Source organism: Macaca thibetana, chromosome 4, assembly GCF_024542745.1.
Source record: "Macaca thibetana thibetana isolate TM-01 chromosome 4, ASM2454274v1, whole genome shotgun sequence".
Lineage (NCBI taxonomy): Eukaryota > Metazoa > Chordata > Mammalia > Primates > Cercopithecidae > Macaca > Macaca thibetana.
Genome location: NC_065581.1, coordinates 137,487,393 through 137,509,085, shown reverse-complemented (window position 1 = coordinate 137,509,085; position 21,693 = coordinate 137,487,393). Strand labels below are relative to the sequence as shown.

The 21,693-nt window shown below is 35.3% G+C and overlaps 1 protein-coding gene across 7 annotated transcripts in view; it reads right to left on the bottom strand.

Moving 5' to 3' along the window:
* THEMIS (thymocyte selection associated) overlaps nucleotides 1-21,693 on the bottom strand; it is a 235,876-nt gene that overhangs the window by 126,621 nt on the left and 87,562 nt on the right. For 5 of the 7 annotated variants that reach the window (XR_007725113.1, XM_050788311.1, XM_050788310.1 and 2 more), the window contains 2 exons: nucleotides 16,999-17,457; nucleotides 9-1,057 (listed from right to left, as the gene is read on the bottom strand). Coding sequence is in view for 6 of the 7 variants with exons in the window: in XM_050788311.1 (XP_050644268.1) it covers nucleotides 9-1,057; nucleotides 16,999-17,457 (1,508 nt within the window). In the remaining variant the exon portion in view is untranslated. The remainder of the gene's footprint in view (nucleotides 1-8; nucleotides 1,058-16,998; nucleotides 17,458-21,693) is intronic. The other 2 variants (XM_050788314.1, XM_050788315.1) reach the window with 1 other exon arrangement.

Sequence of the window (21,693 nt, the reverse complement as noted above, 5' to 3'; positions counted from 1 at the left end):
AGCCTTACCTTGGGAGACTTGGGCAGGTCCACCTTCCTTTCTTCTGCTAAGGTTAGCAGGGTTAACTTTGTTTCCTCTACTGAAGGGTGTTTGGGAGGGCGAGGTGGGGGGTGTGAGGCTGAGCTTTCATATCTCCGCATCATGTAATACTGCTCTTCAGTGATCTCTTCTACCAGAGTCCTGACTAGAAATGGTCCTGCATCCCTAGAGAAATTACTAACTAACTGAACAGTCATATTCAAGCGACCCACAGGAATTTCCCAGCACTCCGTGGGGTTGGCAAAGTCACTTATGAGTAGGTAAGAGTCTGTGATGTCTTCCTCCAACTGCAGTCCTGGTGTGGCAGCCAACACATCCTCTTCAATGGAAAGATCCCTGACAGACACCTTCACATTGAAGGGCAAGCGGAACTGTTTACAGAGCTCAGAAATCGGGTACTGTTTCTTATCATGAATCACCTCTACAAAACCTCCTTCCATGTACAAAGGGAGCAGTGCTGCCTCATAGGACTTTTTGAGGATTTTTTCACAGGCCAGAACATTCACTACTTTTTTTATTCCCTCACAGAGGACTTCAGTTGTCTCTGAGTGATGCACCAGAAACTGGTCCCCAACAGATACAGATGACAGCTTGTTATGAGGGGAATGAAAGGCTTTGGTGGCCACCACGTGAAGAGGCTCCTTTTCACTCTTAGCGATCTCTAGGTCATAGGCCGTTGGGAACTCCCTCGGTCGCCGCTTGAACTTGCCTTTATAGCTAGTGGGGATCAAGAAGTGTCTTTTAGGAAAATTGCTTCTAATTTCTGAAGCTAAGATTCTTGATGCCTGGTACTTTTTGTGGATCACAATTGTTTTCCCAGGCTGTAAAATGCTTTGGGGCAGGTGATTTCCTTGAGGTGCTTCTATGACTTCAGTTACTATGGGGAACTCTTTACTGGTCATTTCAAAAAGATCTTCTGTTGATAACAGCTGAAGAAACCAGTTAGCATCATAAGAATCAGTGATGTCTTTGACTTCGACATCTAGACTGGGGAGGATGCGGACTATATCCTTTCGAACTGAAAAGAAAACAAAATCACTATGGTATTTTGTACTTCAAAATGTTTGCTGCAAGATACTCTCCTGATGACATAAATAAACTTATTTTACAAAATAAAGAACTCAGATGATCATCATATATCATTTCTTATGTGTGATTTTCCTTTTTTCAAATTTTAAGATGAAAGAGATTGAATATAAAACCAACACTCATAAGCCCATACTCAGTTTAAGAAGTGGACATTAGCCAGTACCTTGGAGCTCTAGGGAACTTCCTCAGAATCACATCCTCACTTCTACTGACGTACAATCACTCACCTGATTCTCATGCTAAATATTCCTGTGTTTATATTTATACTTTTATCATTCATAACATACATGAATATAGCTATGTGTGTGAATATATATGTAAATGTGTTCATAAATTTTATACCAAGGTTTATAAATTATTAGGTCATTTTAAGTCACATTCTTGAGGGCCAGACTTTATATATCAAATTATCATAGAAGAAAGTTTTGACCCAAAACATACATTCTTTATACCAAATCTTATCCTGTGAGATGAAACAATATTGCAAAATCATGAGATACAAGCTACTTGAGATTAATATGTGAAAATAAATACCAAGATGCAGTATTTTTCCAATGTCAAAATTATTTTTTTCTCCACTGGTGTTATATTATACCTACCTAGCAAAGGAGTGGTGCAGAGTGGGTCACAATCAGAGGAGCCATTCAGGAGCCCTACGTATGCTGGTGGGTGCTCAGCAATGTATTAATTGCCTCATGCGTCACTGGGGTTAATGGATATCTGTATTTTTTCCAACTACCCACTGTCTCATGAGTCTTCCTTTGAGACTGCAGAGATGCTTAGAATATTGTCCTGCATTTATTTACCTGTTCCTCATACACTACCCAACATAGTATCATTATAAATGGTCCTGAATAAACTTACGTATTGGCCAGGAACTGTATCTCATTCCTATAATCCCAGCATTTTGGGAGGCTCAGGTGAGAGGACTGCTTCAGCCCAGGAGTTCAAGGCTAGCCTGGGCAATATAGTGAGACCTTGTTTCTGTACAAAAATTAGAAAAAAATTAGCTGAACCTGGTGGTATGTCCCAGCTACTCAGGAGACTGAGGTGGGAATATCACTTGACCCTGAGAAGCAAAGGTTGCAGTGAGTCATGATCACACCCACTGCATTTCAGCTTGGGTGACAGAGTGAGACCCTGTCTCAAAACATAAAAATAAAAAAAAAATAAAGTTATGTGTTAATATTAACAGGGTATTATAATAGTCTATATTTTCTTGATAACTTACTAACATAAATTTTACAGCATTTTCATGATATGGCATTGATTTTTAATATCTCCAGCCACCCTTCTGTCATTTTTTTCTTCCTTCCATGCTTTTGAAAATGAACAATTTGGAAGATTTGGAAGACAGAATATCCTCTTATAAAACATTACATATATATTACTTTTCATATTATTAACTGCATCAAAAAACCTGTGTGATTTATGTAATATTATTTATATACCCTGTGTAATTATAGAGTTTCTGAAGATGCAGCAATGAAAAAGTATTATCTTCTTGTAAAAAAACAAAAAATCAGTGGTTGCCTATAGGCTGAAGGTCTGCAAAATTGTAAAGATTTTTAATTTTTAGAAAAAAAAGGAGGGTTTAAAGAGCACTTCTTACATTAATAAGTTATTTTATAAAGTTTAGCACACACTAACTTTTGACATTATACCTACTGGCTTCTCTGAACCTCAAGGTAAGTTTAGAAACTAAAATTCTGGTTGTTTGACTCAAAATGAGCTAGGTTTAAGAATCCTAGAGCTAGCTCTAGATAGGCTCATGCTATTCCTCAAGTCTAGGGAACAGCTAGAGATTAGTAGAATAGATGCCATCAAGGACTTCCTGAGAACTCAGAACATTAGTTTCAATGCAAGCTAGATCCCAATCTTTCTTTGTACGTGGTGGGTGCTGTGGGCTAGGAATAGCTTTAATGCATTGAAGGAAGGCATTGCTGCTGGAGAAAGTCTACGGGCCATGTTATCTAAACTCTTAATTTTTTTGTATTCAATTACTGACCTATCTTCAATACTTTTGTGCCTAAATCCACTGAAATAATGTTAGCCTATCTTATTTTACTTAAGTTCTCAGCAGCATTTGACAAAGTAGATTAGACTCCCTCCTCTTTGATACATTTTTCTCACTTATTTTCCTCTTATCTCACTTGTGATTCTTCTCAGTTTTGCTGGTTTCTTCTCCCTATACACCACCCACCCCTCACACACACCTTTTAGGGTGTCTTGGTTCTCTTTTTCCCTCTATCTACACTCACGCCTACTCTGATCTTAAATGGTCTCATGTCTTTAAATATCATCTTTATGCTGATGACTACCCAAAGTATAGCTCTAGCCAAAACATCTTCCTGAATGCTGTATGTCTACTTCAGATCTCCACTCGGACATCTAATAGATGTCTCAAAATTAACATGCTTAAACTGAAATCTAATCTTCCCCCAAAACCTAAGCTACATGCTGTTTTCCCAAACTCAGCTATTGGAAACTCTTTTCTTTCAGTGCAGTCCCTAAATCTCAGGGACATCCTTAGCTTTTCTCTTTTTTAACACCTGACATCTCTTACATCAGGACTATCCTGATCTGAGCCATATTATCTCTTGCCTGGCTTGTTGCAATGGCTTTCTAACCAGTATCCTTGCAGTCAAATCTCAATAGGGAAGCCAAATATTATTTTTAGATGCTAAATAAATTATGTCTGTCTTCTGTTTATAAGCCTACAGTGTCACTCCTTTCACTCAATATAAAAACCAAAGTCTTTACCTGGCCCCTGGCACCACCTGGGTCTCATCTGCTACTCCTTTGTCTCACTCTAACTCCCCACTGTCTCCCGGACCTCCTCATTGTCAGTCAGATCTTTGCACAGCCTGTTTCCTCTGCCTGTTACATTCTTCAGCCAGATATGTTCACAGCCAACTTCTCTTTTTCTTCAAGACTGCTTAAATATCATCTTGGCAGTGAGATCTACTCTAAATGCTCTATTTAAAATTGCAAGCTTCTCTTCCATTTGCCCTTTTCTGTTTCTCTATTTCATATCACCCTTCACCTTCTATCATTCCATATCACTTGCTTATTTATATTATGATCATTTTCTATTGTTTGTTTCCCTAAACTGAAACATATGCCTTCCCAGAGGCAGTCGTCTTTCATTGTTTTCTTCATCAATGTCTAGAATGTCTAGAATGGCTCCTGGCACATAGTAGATACTCAATAAATGAATTAATGAATAAAAAATAATTGCCAGAACAAAGTACATGAGTGAGTACTAAAGGAAGCAAATCAGTAAATAAATTCTATATAAAATTTCACTGTAGAAAAAAAGTTTTCAATGTTAAAATTCCTGCTACTATTCATAGCAGCTATTATATATTTTATTTAAGACATGTCTCTTAAGGTTACAGTTTAACTTAATCAATGGCCTGTTCAATGCAGTAAATACTTGTTTTTAATGTCTTCAATACAATAGAGAGATTGAAGTATATATAGATGAGCAAAGTAAAATACTTTCATCCAAGTTTTTTAATTAAAAAGATTAGGCAAAATCATGATGTATATGCCTAAAGAGAAGATTCAGTACAAGGAAATAGCACAAGCAGTGAAAATCAACAATTCTTCTTAGATTCACCAGAGAATTGAGGTCACAGGGCAAACCACAACCCCAAAAACTAGACAGGTAGGCGAATACAAACAGTCATAGCTCACTGGGGGCAAAAACCACTGCTGGAGCCAGCATCTGGAAGAATACAAGGGTAACTGGGGACCAACAGTAGAATCGTTTAAGAGATAAAACTCCCAGGGTAGGGGGAGCATGTTTAGGAGGACCTCCCACACTTTTCTGAGTCTTACTTTCAGGGGCCCATCCAGGTTCTCGGGATGAAGATGAAAAAAATTTCCTTGTGCTTCTGGCAGGGTGAGAGAAGAAGCAACCATTCTGAAATATATCCAGACCATTCTGTTCTCCTTTAAAAATGCCTGTCCTCAAGGAAAACTATTTTAGCACAGCCCAACCAACTTGTGCTTTACCAGATCCTAACTGTTATGGGGGAAGGGAATTACCCAACCAAACCACCTCTAATATTCTATGTAGGGAAAAAGCAATACCCAACTCCAACCTCCTCTGTACTTCCACATAAAGGAAGGGAAATACCCAACTCAAGCCTCCACTAGCCATTCTGTCTCTCCCAAAGCGTACAAAAAAGCTGAGAAACATTTGTGAAGGTCACAGCCTAGAGACACAGGCTCACTAATAACTGAAACCTAATCATAAAATTATAGAAATCCCCCCTCCATACCATAGGACCACATCAACAGTGCTACTGTATAATAACAGGAAACTACGACTCAAAGAAAGGCATTTAAGACTGTATCTAAGAAGGAGTCTCTAGAGACTAAAGTCAATAGGGCAGACAAAAGCAAGAGCACTACACGACAATGTAGTCTCTGACACCTACCATTATAGTAAACTATAAACACAGCCTAACTTCTAGATAGATAAACAGAAAATATCACATTAAAAGACAATTTATCAGTTTCTTTTAACTGAAACATCATGTCTGGCTTTCAAAAAAAAAAAAATCTGCAACATATATTATAAGGCAAAAAAGCACACTCTGAAGAGACAAATCAAGCATCAAAGCCAGATTCAGATATAGCACATATTTGGGAATTATCAGACCAGGAACTTAAAATTTAATAATAACGCTAAGGAGTATAATGGAAAAAGGGGACAACATGCAGGGAAAGATGGGTGATGTAAGCAGAGAAATGGAAACTCTAGGGGAAAACCGAAAGGCAATGATAGAAATTGAAAACACAAGGCCAGGCACGATGGCTCACGCCTGTAATCCCAGGACTTTGGGAGGCTGAGGCAGGCGGATCACGAAGTCAGGAGATCGAGACCATCCTGACTAACATAGTGAAACCCTGTCTCTAATAAAAATACAAAAAATTAACCTGGCATGGAGGCATGTGCCTGTAGTTCCAGGTGCTACAAAGGCTGAGGCAGGAGAATCGCCTGAACCCGGGAGGCAGAGGTTGGAGTGATGTGAGATCATGCCACTGCACTCTAGCCTGGGTGGCACAGCGAGACTCTGTCGAAAGAAAGAAAGGAGAGAGAGAGAGAGAGAGAAATTAAAAACACAGAAACAGAAATAAAGTCTTTAGTGGGTTTCTAATTATACTGGACACTGCTGAGGAAAGAATCAATGGGCTTGAATATATGTCAATTAAAAACTTCCCAAACCAAAAAGAAAGAGAAACGGAAAAACAACAGAACATAATATAATACCCAAGAAATGTGAGACAACTGCAGAAGATGTAACATGTATGTCCTGGGTATACCAGAAGGAGGATACAGTGGTCATGAAACAGAAGAAATATTTGCAGTAACCAGACTGAGAATTTTCCAAAATTAATGCAGTTTCAAAACACTGAGCAGGATAAATGCAAAAAAACAAACAAACAAACAAACAAACAAAAAACTACATTGAAGAGTATCATAATCAGACTTCATCAAATCAAAGACAAAGCAAAAACTTGAACCAGAGCGATAAAAACACCTTACCAACAGAGGAAAAAGGAAGAGATTTACAATGGGCTTTTCTTTGGAAACCATGTAAGCAAGAAGAGAATAGAGGGACAAATTTAAAGAGTTGGAAAAAACCCACCAACCTAGAATTCTGTATCCAGTGAAATCATCCTTCAAAAGTAAAGGAGAAATAAAGACTTACTAATATGAGTAACAATTCAGGGGATTTGTCACCAGTTCACCTGCCTTGTAAGATGAAGAATTTTTAAATTCTTCAGGGAAAAGAAAAATGATAAAGGTCAGAAATTCAGATGTACACACAGAAAGGACGAGTGCTGGAGAAGAAATAATTGAAGGCAAAATAAAATGTTTTATTTTTCTTATTCTTAATTGATCTAACAGAAAGCAGTCTGTTAAAAATAATAATTGTAGCAATAGTTTGGATGATTATAGCTCATAGATAAGTGAAATGAATGACAGTACTGTTTTAAGAGACAGGAGGGAGGAATGATGAATACTTTCATATAAGGTAACTGCAGTACTCATGAAGTTATTTGTGTTATTTGAAAGTGACATATATTAGTTGTAAATATATATTACAAACTCTAGAGTAACAGCTAAAAATGTTTTTTACAGTATAATTTATAAGCTAAGAGAAAAGAGAAAGTGGAATCATATAAAAGCCTCAATTAAAACTACAGTAGGCAGGCAAAGAAGGGGAAAAATAGCACATTTAATTTGAGGATGAGGATAAAGACATTTTATGAAAGGCATGGCCACAACACGAGACTTTAAGAATGAAAAGAAATTACAGGCGAAGATAGAATAGGAGAGGGTATAATCCAGATGGCAAGGACACCATGATCAATGATGAGAAGGGAACTTGAGAATTGTTAGTAATTAACAAGATATCCAGCATCTCAGGATGTTAAATTAGAGCACAGGGACTGGACAGGAGACTCACTGAAAGAAACACCATGAAAATGAATTGACACTTTGAATGCCAGGCTGAGGCATGTATAACTACTTCAGGAGGAAATCCAAAATATTTCAGATCAAGAAAGATGAAATTACAATTAGCAATTTGGCAGATTATCTGATAAATCAACGGGAGGGGAGACTGAAACCAGGGAGTCTACCTTTCTTTCTATACTAAGTGCCATGAAGCCCATAGACATACAATTTACTGGCAACTCAGTCAGCCTCATTACTTTTGCATGAACTTTGAATTTTTATATTATTCTCTCATGTCTGTTAAAACAAAATGAAACCTTTATTATATACTGTTCTGTTGATTTTTGCATATGTTTTAAGTTTTCCATAGTCAAAAGTTAAAATAAAAACTCATTATTTGCTTAAGGTTACCTAGAATTTGGCAATGACATCCTCAAGTTTTTAAACTGAAATAGGTTTCATTAATTTTTATGGCAAATATTATATCTACAAATCTCTCCTAGAGAAAGATAAAGACACCAACACTTATAGTGTTGCTCTCTTATAAAACAAAAAGCTGCATGTTTTTACAGAAATATTATAAAATATAAGACAGGAAAAACAATTAGAATCTTTTACAGATTTATAAAATTTTAGATTACCATTGCTTATGTTGCGGTATATATAGCTCTAATCGTGTGTTTGTGTGTGTGTCTGTGTGCGTGTGTGTGAGAGAGAGAGAGAGAATTTTTTTAAAGAAGCATTTGTTATTTTGCAATTGGGAAAATGGAATTTTCTCCCCCAAAAAAGACCAAACAGTACAAGCTAAATTAGAAAATGTCATTTTCCAAAAAAGTTCTTTTTGACTCTAAAATGATAGATAAGAAGGCAACACCTGAGAGCATGAGAATGAGAAACATTCCTGGAGGTTTATATTACAAGTTTTTCTGTTCCAAACTAAACCGAAGTGAAAACGTTTTGTACTTATCAAACTTTAGTTTAGACTTCCCAGAATTTCTTTCTGAGTGAACATGAATTATCCTTGCTGGGTATGTTTTCTTGCTATCCAAAGCAAGCTCCTGTGAAAAACAATTTCCATTCCATTTTTTTCTGAAAGGGTAACAGGTTACTTCTGTATGTTGCTGAGTAGTTTCACTAAGTTCTTTCCAGAAAAGTCCCTTCACAGGGTGAATGCTAATCATAATGTGGTGCTTTTCTATATTCCCCACTGTAACAACCCTCTTAACTAAGTTTGAATTTCGGGGATGCCACTAAAATTGCCTTTAAAGAGAAAATAAAGAGTTACCCTTAAACTTGGTTGGTGATGGGCAACATATGTTTCCTTGGATATTTAATATTCAATTCTAGAATACTCTTGGTCTCAACTCACGAAGTGAGAACCAAACCTTTGTGATTGCACCTAAATTAGTACAGAGATGGAAATCCGCTGAGACACTCTTATTCAAGACTTGAAGACAAGAGGATTGTTTCTACATATTTTTCTCCAAAGAAATTTTATAAATCCTAGCGCTACAGTTTCTCCCAACTTCTAGTTCCTCCTATATTATTATTTAATGATAATAACCTGTATATTTGTTAGACATTTTTACTGTCTAATCTTTGTCATTTACTTTCTGAGACTACAGTTTTTCTCAAAAGTATGAACTTCATCTTCATCTCTCATCCACTCAATGAACTGTTTAGTTACATATTTGCATTGCATTCCAATCTTTATTATAGGGCAATTATTAGGTTTACTAATAATTTCTGAGCTCTGCCTTGTTCCAGACTTTTAAATTAAAATTTGCTTTACAGTTCATTCATTTGATCTCAATTTTCTTTATTCTGTGAATTAATTTTTTAAATTTATTTAACTTCATTTCAACTTAAGAGAAGCTATACTATGAATTTCTATTTTCTTAGCTGGTTCTCCTCTGGTTCATCTGTTGTCCATATTTCTAAACAAAGAGAGCCTTTTGAATGGTTCTGTAACTTTTGTATTAGAAAAAATTATCATAAACCTCACTGAGAAATTGAGAGTTATTTAAAATGAATACACTTGCATTTTATATGAGTTTATTCGTAACACTACTTTGCCTTTTACATTTTAATTTAGTCCATAAAATCTAAGAAAAGCAAATAAACACTTTTTTAGATACTTTTAACATGTATTCCATTGATGTTTGTAATGGTTAGTTTTACATATCAACTTGATTAGGCTATATTACCTAGTTATTTAATCAAACACTAACCTAGGTGAGGCTGTGAAGGTATTTCGTACATGCAGCTGTCATCTACACTCAGTTGACTTTAAAGGATGTTACCCTCCATGATTCAGGTGGGCCCTGACTAATCAGTTGGAGGTCTTAAGAGCAAAAACTGAAATTTCCCAGAGAAAAGGAAATTCTGCCTCAAGACTGCAGCATTAACTCATGCCTGAGTTTTGAGCCTCTGCAGCTTGTCCTACAGGTTTAGATCTTATCAACTCCCATACTCGCATGAACCAATTCCTTAAAATAAATAACACTGTATATATTAATGTATAATTAGGTATATTTAGCACACATATATATTCTGTTTCTCTGGAAAATCCTAATAAGGCATTAATAGTTGGTAATGTAAAAATAAATATATACCTAATACAAAATAGGTACCTTTCTCTGCTTGCTGCATGATATTTCTATTAGCAATAAGACTGTACCCTAAAGGAACAAAATGAAATGGGAGCTGACTAGAGTATCCACTGGTTCTAAATATCACGTCATAGTATTTTCATGGACACATTATGAAAAGCATCACTAACAAAAATTGAACCTGTTATACAAATACAGATGATATAAACTTTGGTACCATGAAGTTCATATTTTCCTTAGCTATTGAACCCATAAATATGTCATCATAATAAATCAAATCTGGATATGGTTAGTGAGAAAACCCCCTTGTTACCTAAAGAGGAGCTTTGTACTGTGAAACATAAATATACATGCATAAACAATGTGTTAGTCGCTTAATTCATTCTTTCATTCACTTGATTTACTGAATGCTTATGGAACATTTACTCTATCTCAAGCACTGAGAAAATACAAATACATACATAAGAAATTAATGTGATATTTTTATAAATTACTGAAAATTGCATTTTACTAAATATATTAAATTTATAAATTATACTTGTTATCATTTAGCAGGAGTAGCAACCAGTCGTTTGAGAGATTATAATAGATCCAGGCAAAACTCTGGGCTAGAACTAATTTAATTAGGTAGTGAGATTTATGGCTAAAATTATACCTTTTCAATCCTTTCTCCCATCAAATTTACCACAGGGGTAAAAAGTCAAAAAAGGAAGTTTTTTTTAAAAAAGTTCAATGAATCTAAAAGATATCTGCAATCCTTAATCTAAATGAAGACAGAAATCAGAGGGAAGAATGATAAATGACTTGACAGAATAGAAAAAGAAATGCCTATGCACCTGAGGAGGCAAAATCCAAAGAAAAGCGAACCATTGTTGTCCCATGAGACCTCCAAAGACAGAATTTGGAGACATAAGGCTCCTGGAAAGCAAAGTGGAGCCAGGGGCCTAAAAACACAGGGATTATTCAGATGTCTGAAAAATGGTTAAACCCAGGTCTCCACTCTACTTTAGGGAAGATAGGTGACCACCCCTTCCACCTCTCTCTCTGCAGTAAAAAGTATATACAGGATCTCAGAACCTCAGAAACCAGACATAGGTGAGCAGGAGGGAAGCGTGGGACTGAAAGTGAAGTAGTTAATTATAAATCTGTAAGTAGGAGTGGTGAGATTGTTAGCTCCGTCCCCACTTAGCTCCAAGTCTCATAATCCCCAGAAGACACCACGAAGATTCTTCTCAGGTGAAACTGAACTCAAAAAGGAAAGACTCACAAAACCTAAATTTGAGGACCGCTGCAGTGAAAAAGCTGGCATGATAATATCTAAAATTCATAAACATAGAGCTTATATAGAAACAGTGCCTTACTTGTACATTTTTGTTTCAACTGACCCCTGTAAATATGAACATACGACAAGAAATCACAAAGCATTTGATAAAAACATTTAACAAGAAATGATACACCAAAACTTTAAAATTAAAAAAAAAAAAAAAAGCCCAAAAGGAGGAAGATAAAACGCAGTGAACTATTGAAAACTTAAAAAAACTATCTAAAATATTTTTAGTAGAGATGGGGTTTCACCGTGTTAGCCAGGATAGTCTCGATTTCCCGACCTCGTGATCCGCCTGCCTCGGCCTCCCAAAGTGCTGGGATTATAGGCGTGAGTCACCGGGTGGCGGGCGTCTGTAGTCCCAGCTACTTGGGAGGCTGAGGCAGGAAAATGGCGTGAACCTGGGAGGCGGAGCTTGCAGTGAGCCGAGATCGCGCCACTGCACTCCAGCCTGAGCGACAGAGGGAGACTCCGTCCAAAAAAAAAAAAAAAAAAAAAATTATCTAAAATATTCTCAGAGAGACAAAATGTTGTATTTTAAAAACAAGAACAGAGTAAAATATGTACAATGATGGAAGAAATAACTCTTGGAAATTAAAAATATAACTAAAATTAAAAATTCATTAAAACAGTTGGAAATGTAGTTAAGAAAATTTTCCCTGAAGATAAACAAAAGACAAAAAGATATAAAATAGAAAAAGAAAAAAGGCCCTAGAAGATCGGTATGGGAATTTCAGTATGAGATTTGAAATTAAAGACAGAGAGAAGAGAAAATATAATTGAGCGGACATTATGAGAGAAATTATTCCAGACATAAAGCACCTAAATATTCAGATTCAAAACTGTCATCACAAAGAAAGAACAGACCCACCAGAAGTCACATTACTGTGAAACTTCAGAATACCACATATAATCTCTCCAAGACGATATGGGATAGTGGAAGATAAGGGAGTAAAGTTCTCAAAATTCTGAGGGGAATTTATTTTCAACTTGGAATTCTGTAAGTAGCCAAACTATCAGTCTTTTATGTGTATAGAATATTTTTCAAACATTCAGGCTTTCTAAATATTTGATATTCCATGCACCGTTCTCAGGAAGCAAGTGAAGGTTGGTCTCCATCAAAATCGGAAGAAAGTCAAGAAGGAGTTAGTTATTTGATTTCAGAAACAGTTAGTCAACAGAAACACAAGTCAACAGTCAATCACCAGGATGATTTTAAATGGAATTCCCAGGACAGCACCTGTGCAGTTGGTCTCAAGAATAAGCAATTCCAATTGGAACATGAGAATGAAGAGTTACAAAGGAATACATTCAGGAAAACAAATTAATAGAAAAGGTAGCCTTCCTGACAGTTTGGGCTCTTTGGAAAATTACACTGAGTGGCCTTTTTTTATAGAGTTGAAGAATGCTCTAAGACTTAGGATAAAATTGAAGAAAATCAAGCAAAGAAAACGATAAGGTCATCATCACAGAAAAACAGTGATGGAGAAATGGAATTATACTCATTATACACCACTTGGTTGAGCAGTGAATTGTCACAATAATGAAAATATTAATGTTTAGCCATAACTTGTACTGAAAATATACGGAAGGGGAAGTAAGAATATAAGAGAATTAAGTCTTCATTGTCATATGTGAAAGTCAATAGTTACTATCTTAAAGTTGATGACTTGAAAAAGAGCAATATTCCTTTATTATTTAGAAGTGTGCCAGAAAGTAGAGGAAAAATATTTAAAGGCACTACCTCAGAAGAACAGAATATGAGGAAAATTTGGCCCTCGTGTCAAGGGCACAAAGTTTTGCTGATAACGTTGTTATAATTCCTTTTACTGTTTGACTTTTTCGACTTTGATAAACATTAAAATTATTTTAAAAAATTAAATGAGAGAAAGAAGAAGTCTTAGTATTCTAAAGACCAAAGTGTTATTTTTCTGCTATTCACGTATCACTGATTATACAATATGCAGACACAACCTTTCTGATACCACTTTTCACTTGTGTGATTTCAGCCCTCTGCTCATAAAATGAATTAACTTTTTTCATATCTGGGCTAAAACCATTCCCCCCAAATTTGACAGGCATTGAGGTTTTTTCATAAAAGAAAGTTATACAACTCTGAAATTTTCACTTAGGGAAGAAATAATTATCAATCTATATGTCAAAACACGACACTATTTTAAAAGTTTTAATGGTCAAGACCTCTCTCTTTCAGAGGCAAATTTAAATAGCTCACTCAATTTTTTCATTTGCAAATATTATGTATTCCATTTAATATGCTAATATGAATTTCATCTTCCTGAGAAAGGCACAATACACATCGTGAAGTGACTTATATAAGACTAGTAGTTTGAAGTTTGCACTGTTATGTGTATCTATTTTCCGAAGAAGGATAATTTTTTCTAAATCATTAAATGTGTGATGAGGGTTAGGGACTTTCAAATCTATAACAGATTTTGGCCAAGTTTCCAGAAACAAATACTTTATTTAAACACTTTTATTTTTTATGAAACTCAAAATTTCACATTAATAATAAAAAACTAGCAATAAGAGTTGAATATCTTATATTTTCTCTTATCTCTACATATGTTATGTTCTCTTTTCAGCAAATCAGTATTTCATGGCTCCCTGTAGTTCTCACTATTTTTCATCTTGCTCTTTCCCCTAAGGTTTCTGTAAAACTTCGAATTCCCTGCTCACATCTACTCTTTTTCTTGTCACTTTGGAAAGGAAGCATTCTAGCCAAGAAGGGTTTGGACTGACACTCAAGGCCTGTGGAAAGCAATTTAGTAACATTCCTTGACCTCAAGGAAAGTTTGAATCTTCAAGTTAAGAAAGAATCATGTAAAACAAAACCACAATGGATTCAAAACATGGTCTATATTTTATATTCAGGGCAAAAATGCCTACAACAATAAAAATATTTTAAATTAGGTATTTGTGATAAGACACCCATCCTCTATTTCCAGGAAATATTCAGCAGTCAATACACATGCAATCCAGTCTCATGCAGTTTTTGTGCTGAAATTGCTATACAATAAGAACTAATGTTTAAAATAATCCCTATGAAATTAAATATCCAGTATAATTAAAATGAGAATTTAGTTTAAATAGCGTTAAATAATGGGAATTAGACTAAAACAATTTGTAAACAGTATTATTTCAACCAAGGGCTTTCTTCTGGGTCTTGGTTAACATAAATTCACAGTTAAGTCCTACCTAAACAAATACGTTAATATCCCCTGATCTTCTGATGATGACATTCAATAGACTGCACTTCCATCCAGTGCATCAAGACAAGAAGCTGGGAAGAAGTTTGGCGTCTTTCTCCTTCCAACAGACCTTCACATTTTGCTCATTGTACTTCTTAAATACCCATAAAGCCCAACTATGATTCTCTGTCTTTCCCACTGTTGTCTCTGTTGTATAAATTTCCTGTACCCTGGCACTCAACTGGACTCACTACTCTCCTCTGTTCTTGTCTTTCCCTGCTTAAAGCCTTTTACTGATTTGCCCTTATGACACATTTTAGCCTCTTAGTATATACTTCAAGACCCTCCATGATTGATTCCACTCCCCATTGCATGTGTTCATATTTGTTTCAACCTGCCCTCTCCGTTTTTTTCTCACACCAGCTACACTAGTGCTCCCATCCCTTTCTCATCTGCTGCCCCCATACCACTGCTTGTCCACTTAATGACAAGGTTGGAATTCTCCAACCTTGTCCTCTTCTTCTTTGCCTGGTTACCTCCTATGCATCTTTTGAGCCTTCATTTAAATGCCATTTCTGCAGAGTAGGCTTTCTTGCTTCCTAATTTAATAAATGTTGTAATCACTTTATCGATGTGCTGCTTAGGTTATAGGTTTACCCTCATTTGTAACTATGCAATAGGCAGGAGATGCCAATAGTTTTAGAAAGTAACACATTTTAAAATGGGAAAACACTGTTATTGATAAAAATCAAAGAAATCTCAATTACTCATCTCAACTGAACATTTAGGGATCGCTAACAGAACATTAATGTGGGGTCTACAATTTGCCGTTGCCTCAATTTTTTGTAATACTAAAAATACTCATTTTTAGCATTCATTAAGTGGAATTCCTTGCCTATACCTTCAGTTCAACTTGAATTGATTAATTTCTGATTAAATATTTGTTTGTGACAGAATTTAGGAACAATTCTAATACTTGCCAAAAGATTCATATTGATTTTTCAATAATTGTATGTGGCCAATAGTATTAATGAGTCCAGAGAAAAATATATTTTTTAAAAGATACCTAAGGAGGACATTTTGAACAAATGTTTTTACATACTGTTTTTTGTTCTCAAGTGTATAGTATAATAGTACCTTAATAAAACCTTAATTTCTCTCTCAACACTACTTTAAAAGGTAGGCAAAAGAGTATCACCATTTTCTTTGCATAAACAGGGAGTCTAAATGGTGCACTGAAAACCAACACCTATTAAGTTACTGACCCAGAATTAGAATCTAGGACTCCAAGTTCAGAACTCTTTATTATCCATCCTACTCATGTGTCATAATCCTGAAAACTCAAGGTATTAACACCTTTGAAGTAACAATGCTCTCTCCAGATATTCCTATTTCAAAATGCAAATAATTCTATGAAGATTGCATATTAAAACACGCTGGGCCGGGCGTGGTGGCTCACACCTGTAATCCCAGCACTTTGGGAGGCTGAGGTGGGTCAATCACAAGGTCAAGAGATTGAGACCATCCTGGTTAACATGGTGAAACCCTATCTCTACTAAAAATACAAAAAAATTAGCTGAACGTGGTGGCGGGCACCTGTAGTCCCAGGTACTTGGGAGGCTGAGGCAGGAGAATCACTGCACTCCAGCCTGGCAACAAAGCGAGACTCCGTCACCAAAAAAAAAAAAAAAAAAAAAAACCACCATGCCTATATGAGAATTAATTTATCATATCATTTTCCCTTAAGACAGAGAAGCTCTGGGATAGTAGAGGTTTATAGTCAATAATGGATGGATGGAACAAAAAAAAAAAGACTGTCAGAAAAATAGAAGTAAGAGATGCATTAAGGAAACTTTCCATATTTACTCTTTTGTTGACCACCTCCATACAAGAAAGCCTCATTCTCACTAAATATGTTCTATCTTTTAAAAGTAGCTCTTTTCTAGTCATATTTAACTGGCAGTAACAAAAATAAATTAGTAGTTTGATCTGTCTGTTCCTGATAGTTATAGCACCTCACATGTGAATAGTACCGTACAATTTACAATATACTTGTATATTCATTATTCAATTTGATCCTTGGAATGGATATATGGTTTGCTTATTGGTCGATGAGGAATCTAACTCTCAGAAGCTTAATAGTTGAAATAAAGACAGACTCTCATTTTTCAGCCTTTAAAACCTTTCTTTCCCAAACTCCACAATGTTCATGCTCATAGAACACCTTTCTCAGTGGATACTCACATTTCATCACACCTTGAATTTCATAAACAGGCTTGAGAATCAGGGTACCATAAAAGTCTTTAGGAAACGGATTCGTTGAGTCCCACTTATTTGAAAAATCTGTAAGTTTTACAGTTCTTGTTCTGTTCTTAGGAATCTTCCATTCAACAATCTCCTTTAAAGTATAAATACGTTCATCTTCACATTCGTAGAATTTTCCTTCTTGTGACAAAGGCAAATTAAATGAGTGATTTTGATGATTCCTTACTACTGTACAGCTCACCATTATTTCTCCATCAATCTCTTCAACTGAGTTGAGCATGATTTGCTCACCCTGCTCTATGATGAAGTTCTCTAGTTTTATATCCTTCTGATGATAGAAGCAAGGATGCCCTAGTCTACTTGGTCCAATATGAATGGTCCTTGTGATTTCTTCCATAGTAAGGTACGGAGTTTTATCAGCCATGATCTTAAAAAGACCTAAGAACAGAATTATGTGAATTAAAAAGAGACTTCTTACAATGAAAATTCTCACAAGAAAATCGCAATGAGAGAGTTATAACACAAATAGTGTGTACATTTTTAAAGTGATACCTTTTTAAAGATAAAAGATGCTTGTTTTTATCCAGAGTTCTTCTAGGTAAAATTATGAAGTATTGCTTTTAGATCACTAGATCATTAGACCAGACAATACAAATGGAGATAAGGGGAAAATACCTTGAAATAGAAAAGACCCTATTCTTGGAAATGGGAAATCTGGATGACACTGGCTCTGTTCCAACTACTTTGTGATCTCAAGCAAGACATCTTACTTCTCAGTCATATTTTAATTTTTTTATTTTTAAAATGAGAAGATTGGATTTGGTCAGCTTTTTTATGAATATATGCTCTAGACACACTAAAATTAAAAGATATTCCCAAAGGGATGGATTTGTAGTCATATTAATGATTTAAAAACTATATATCTGGGCCTGTAATCCCAGCACTTTGGGAGGCTGAGGTGAGAGGATCACTTGAGGCCAGGAGTTTGAGACCAACCTCGGCAACATGGCAAATCCCCATCTCTACAAAAAATACAAAAATTAGCTGGGCATAGTGGCATGCACCTTTAGTCCCAGTTACTTGGGATGCTGAGGTGAGAGGATTGGTTGAGCTCGGGAGGTAGAGGTTGTAGGGAGCCACGATCACTCCACTGCACTCCAGCCTAGGCAACAGAGTGAGACTCTGTCTCTCAAAAAATAAAATAAAATAAAATAAAATAAAATAAAATAAAGCTATATAGCTTGGACTAGATAGATAGCAGTGATGGTTGCACAATATTCCAAATGTACTTAAAGCCACTAAACTGTACACTTTAAAATGGTAAAGTTCATGTTATGTGTATTTTACCACAATGAAAAGTATCTGCACAGGTCCGAATAATGTAAGACTTCTTAGAAACTTTAAATACACTGTGACTCTCAAGAGAAGAATATGAGATGCAGAATTTCCCAAATTTCTTTGATTATAAAACCCTTGTAGAAAACACACATTAATAAATCACAACATACTACATCACAGAACCCTCCTTGAAAACACGAGGCTCTGTAGTTGTTCTGGACTGACTGCTCTTGACTATATTTCAATTGTTCTTCTCATTTTCTCTCATTACTTCTCTAATTTTTCCATTAGAAAATTGCACTATTTTCACTATTTCATTGATATCTATTTCACCAATTTCAATATTTAAAATGTTATCTCTATCAGAATAACCAACTACTACAATAAAATTTTACTGCTTAAGATACAGCTTTTTGTATAATGTATGTCTAAGTGGTTCCATTTGATTTATTTTATTTTTATTTTATGGGCACATCTGCTTTGTATCACTTTCAGAAATGCATTTATTGAATAGATTTTAATAAATTCCAGAGAAAATGAGAACAAAGCAGAAATTAGTTAATTGCTTTCTTAACCAAAAGTAATTAAGAATATTGTATACTAGCATGCTCTAAGATAGTATATTTTTAAAAACTTAGTAAAATTATATAGCTTCAAAAAATCTTTTATTATTTCATCAACAAGTGTATTCCAATGAAATTCATCTATATCTCAAATCATTTTTAGCCAGATTATAGTATCATTTTTGTATATATTTGGTTACTGTTCAAAGATTATTTTAATCCGTTATTTTTGAAGTCGTTTTTACTCATACAAACAAAAGGGATTTTGGTGATTTTTAGACATAAACTTCCTGAAAAACTGTGACTGATGGAATCTTGGCAGGAATGAGCAAGGAGCAAATGCAACCTATCCTAAAAACTTAGAAATGGAACAGTGTTCATTCACTGCATGGTATGCTTGACTGAAGTAAGGGAAAGACACATTTACTTTGAAGGAATTTCTCATTTTATTACATCTTGTATCAGGGAGAATTCAATAAAATAGTGTTCTTGAATTCACCACAGTAAATGAATTTGTGTGTGTGTCTGTGCCTGAGTGTGTTTAATCTCATTTGTCTGTGTGTGAAGATTTATTTCTAAGAGTCCACAATCATTATCAGGGTATAGAAAATTCAGCAGTTATTGTGAAATAAGTTTTAAAAAAATACTTACCTAAAATCTCATAAAGGATAGAGACACATAGTTTTATTTTTATCCTAGCTGTATCGATGACATAAGTCACAGAGAATTAATTTGGCGTCATCTTTCTTGGGGAATAGAGCTCACCTAAGGTAATAACACACCTAAAATATTATGAAGTAGGAAAAGACTAAAACCCTAAGGGCCACCATTATTTCAGTTAATCACGCTATTCAGAGCTGTCTTGCTGGATGTTTCTATTGCAAGAAAAATGTGTCTGTGAATCTGTGTGCTTTTCCTTAAAAGATGATGAAGTACACAGTTTAGCATATTAAAGTGGCACAATATAGGAAAAATATTTGATTAACTTATCTCTTCATATACTATTGCAGCCAATCCAAGTAATTCTTTTTAATAACAGCCATTGAAAGCCATAAAACTAGGGCATGTTGTTGTTGTTGTCTTAATATGATGCCATATTGGAACTTCGGTTTCACAATGAAGAAAGTTAAATAAAAAGCACCATTGGGACTTATTAGATCTAAATGTGACCCATTTTTTTTCATTTTTTTTCTCAAAGTGTACAATAGTTTTATACTGGGAAAAATATGCTTTGTTATTCTTCCAAATAAAGACAAGACACATTCTAAGAGTTAAGTAATCAAGTTATTAAAATAAGCCAACATGCAACCTTTATAAAACAAGTTAACAGATGAAAATAGATGTCTATTTCCACCTTGGATTGTCAAATCTCTCTCTTTTTTTTTTTTTTTTTGAGATGGAGTCTTGCTCTGTCTCCCAGGCTAGAGTGCAATGGCACGATCTCAGCTCACTGCAACCTCCACCTCCCAGGTTCAAGCGATTCTTCTGCCTCAGCCTCCCAAGTAGTTGGGATTACAGGTGTGCACCACCTTACCCAGTTAATTTTTGTATTTTTAATAGAGACAGGGTTTAGCCATGTTGGCCAGGCTGGTCTTGAACTCCTGACCTCAGGTAATCTGCCCACCTCAGCCTCCCAAAGTGCTGGGATTACAGGTGTGAGCCACTGCACCTGGCCTGTTAGTTCTTAAAAGGAATTTTATTGTTATTTTTGAATTAGGAGACATTGCTCTTAAAAAACATGTCACTTAACTAACAGAATCATAGGAAATGCAATAGATTGAGCGGTTAAAAATTAATTAATAAATGAAGGTAGTCTTTCAAGTCTTTTCCTTGAATCTTAGGTTTTGAGGGAGTTTATATTTTTAACCCATTCTTAATGATTTGCAGGTGTTATTAACAGTAATTACAACAATTGAAATTTGTTTAGAAATTTACAAGTTTGAAAACTTTTTCATATGCATCATTTATCCTTACAATAATCTTTTGAGGACAATGAAAGAAATATTATTACTATAGGGGGATATGAAAATAGTTGCAATTTTTACAACTGGTAGCCATAGCTCTGGAATCTCAATCTGAACTTTGACATCCAAGTTTTGCATCCTGCCACAAGCCAGGCTTGCCTCCCTGTTGCATGTATGACTTACAAGGACATTGCTCATGAGAAGTACATGTTTATAGGTCTTACCAGCCAGCCCTCTCTTTACATGGATCAGCCTTCCCCAGATGCCACAGTGTGAGAAGAACAATAATGATCTCCTCGTCCTACTGTGAAGGCTTTGATGGGTTATTTCATGCACACCATTTCAATCTAAAGAGGAATAGAGATACTTGAGCTAGAACTTCTAATGGAAACACTGGATTTGGGATAATCTTGAAAAAGATACATTTGTAGAATATACCAACCTAAAAATTGTCTTGGGAATGTAACACAATGATAGAAAAGCCACAGAAACATGTGAAATGAGAATTATATATGACAAATATATAATAACAAGGATGTTCAGGTCGGTATATTCCACAAATCCATCAAAGCAAAACGTTCAAAACCCTCAAAGTATTGGAATATAAAATAACAATGTCTGAACTGAGAAGAGTCTCCAGATTTTGGTGTCAATTATAGATCATTGAACATCATCAGCTAATGAGTGACTCCAACCGTTTTCATAGAAGAGTCTTCAAGAACAGAAATAAGCAGTGTGGGGGAAGTCAAAGTTTGTGATAAAGAAATGATACACAGTAACTTAACTGAGTATTTGGGAGGGCAGAACAT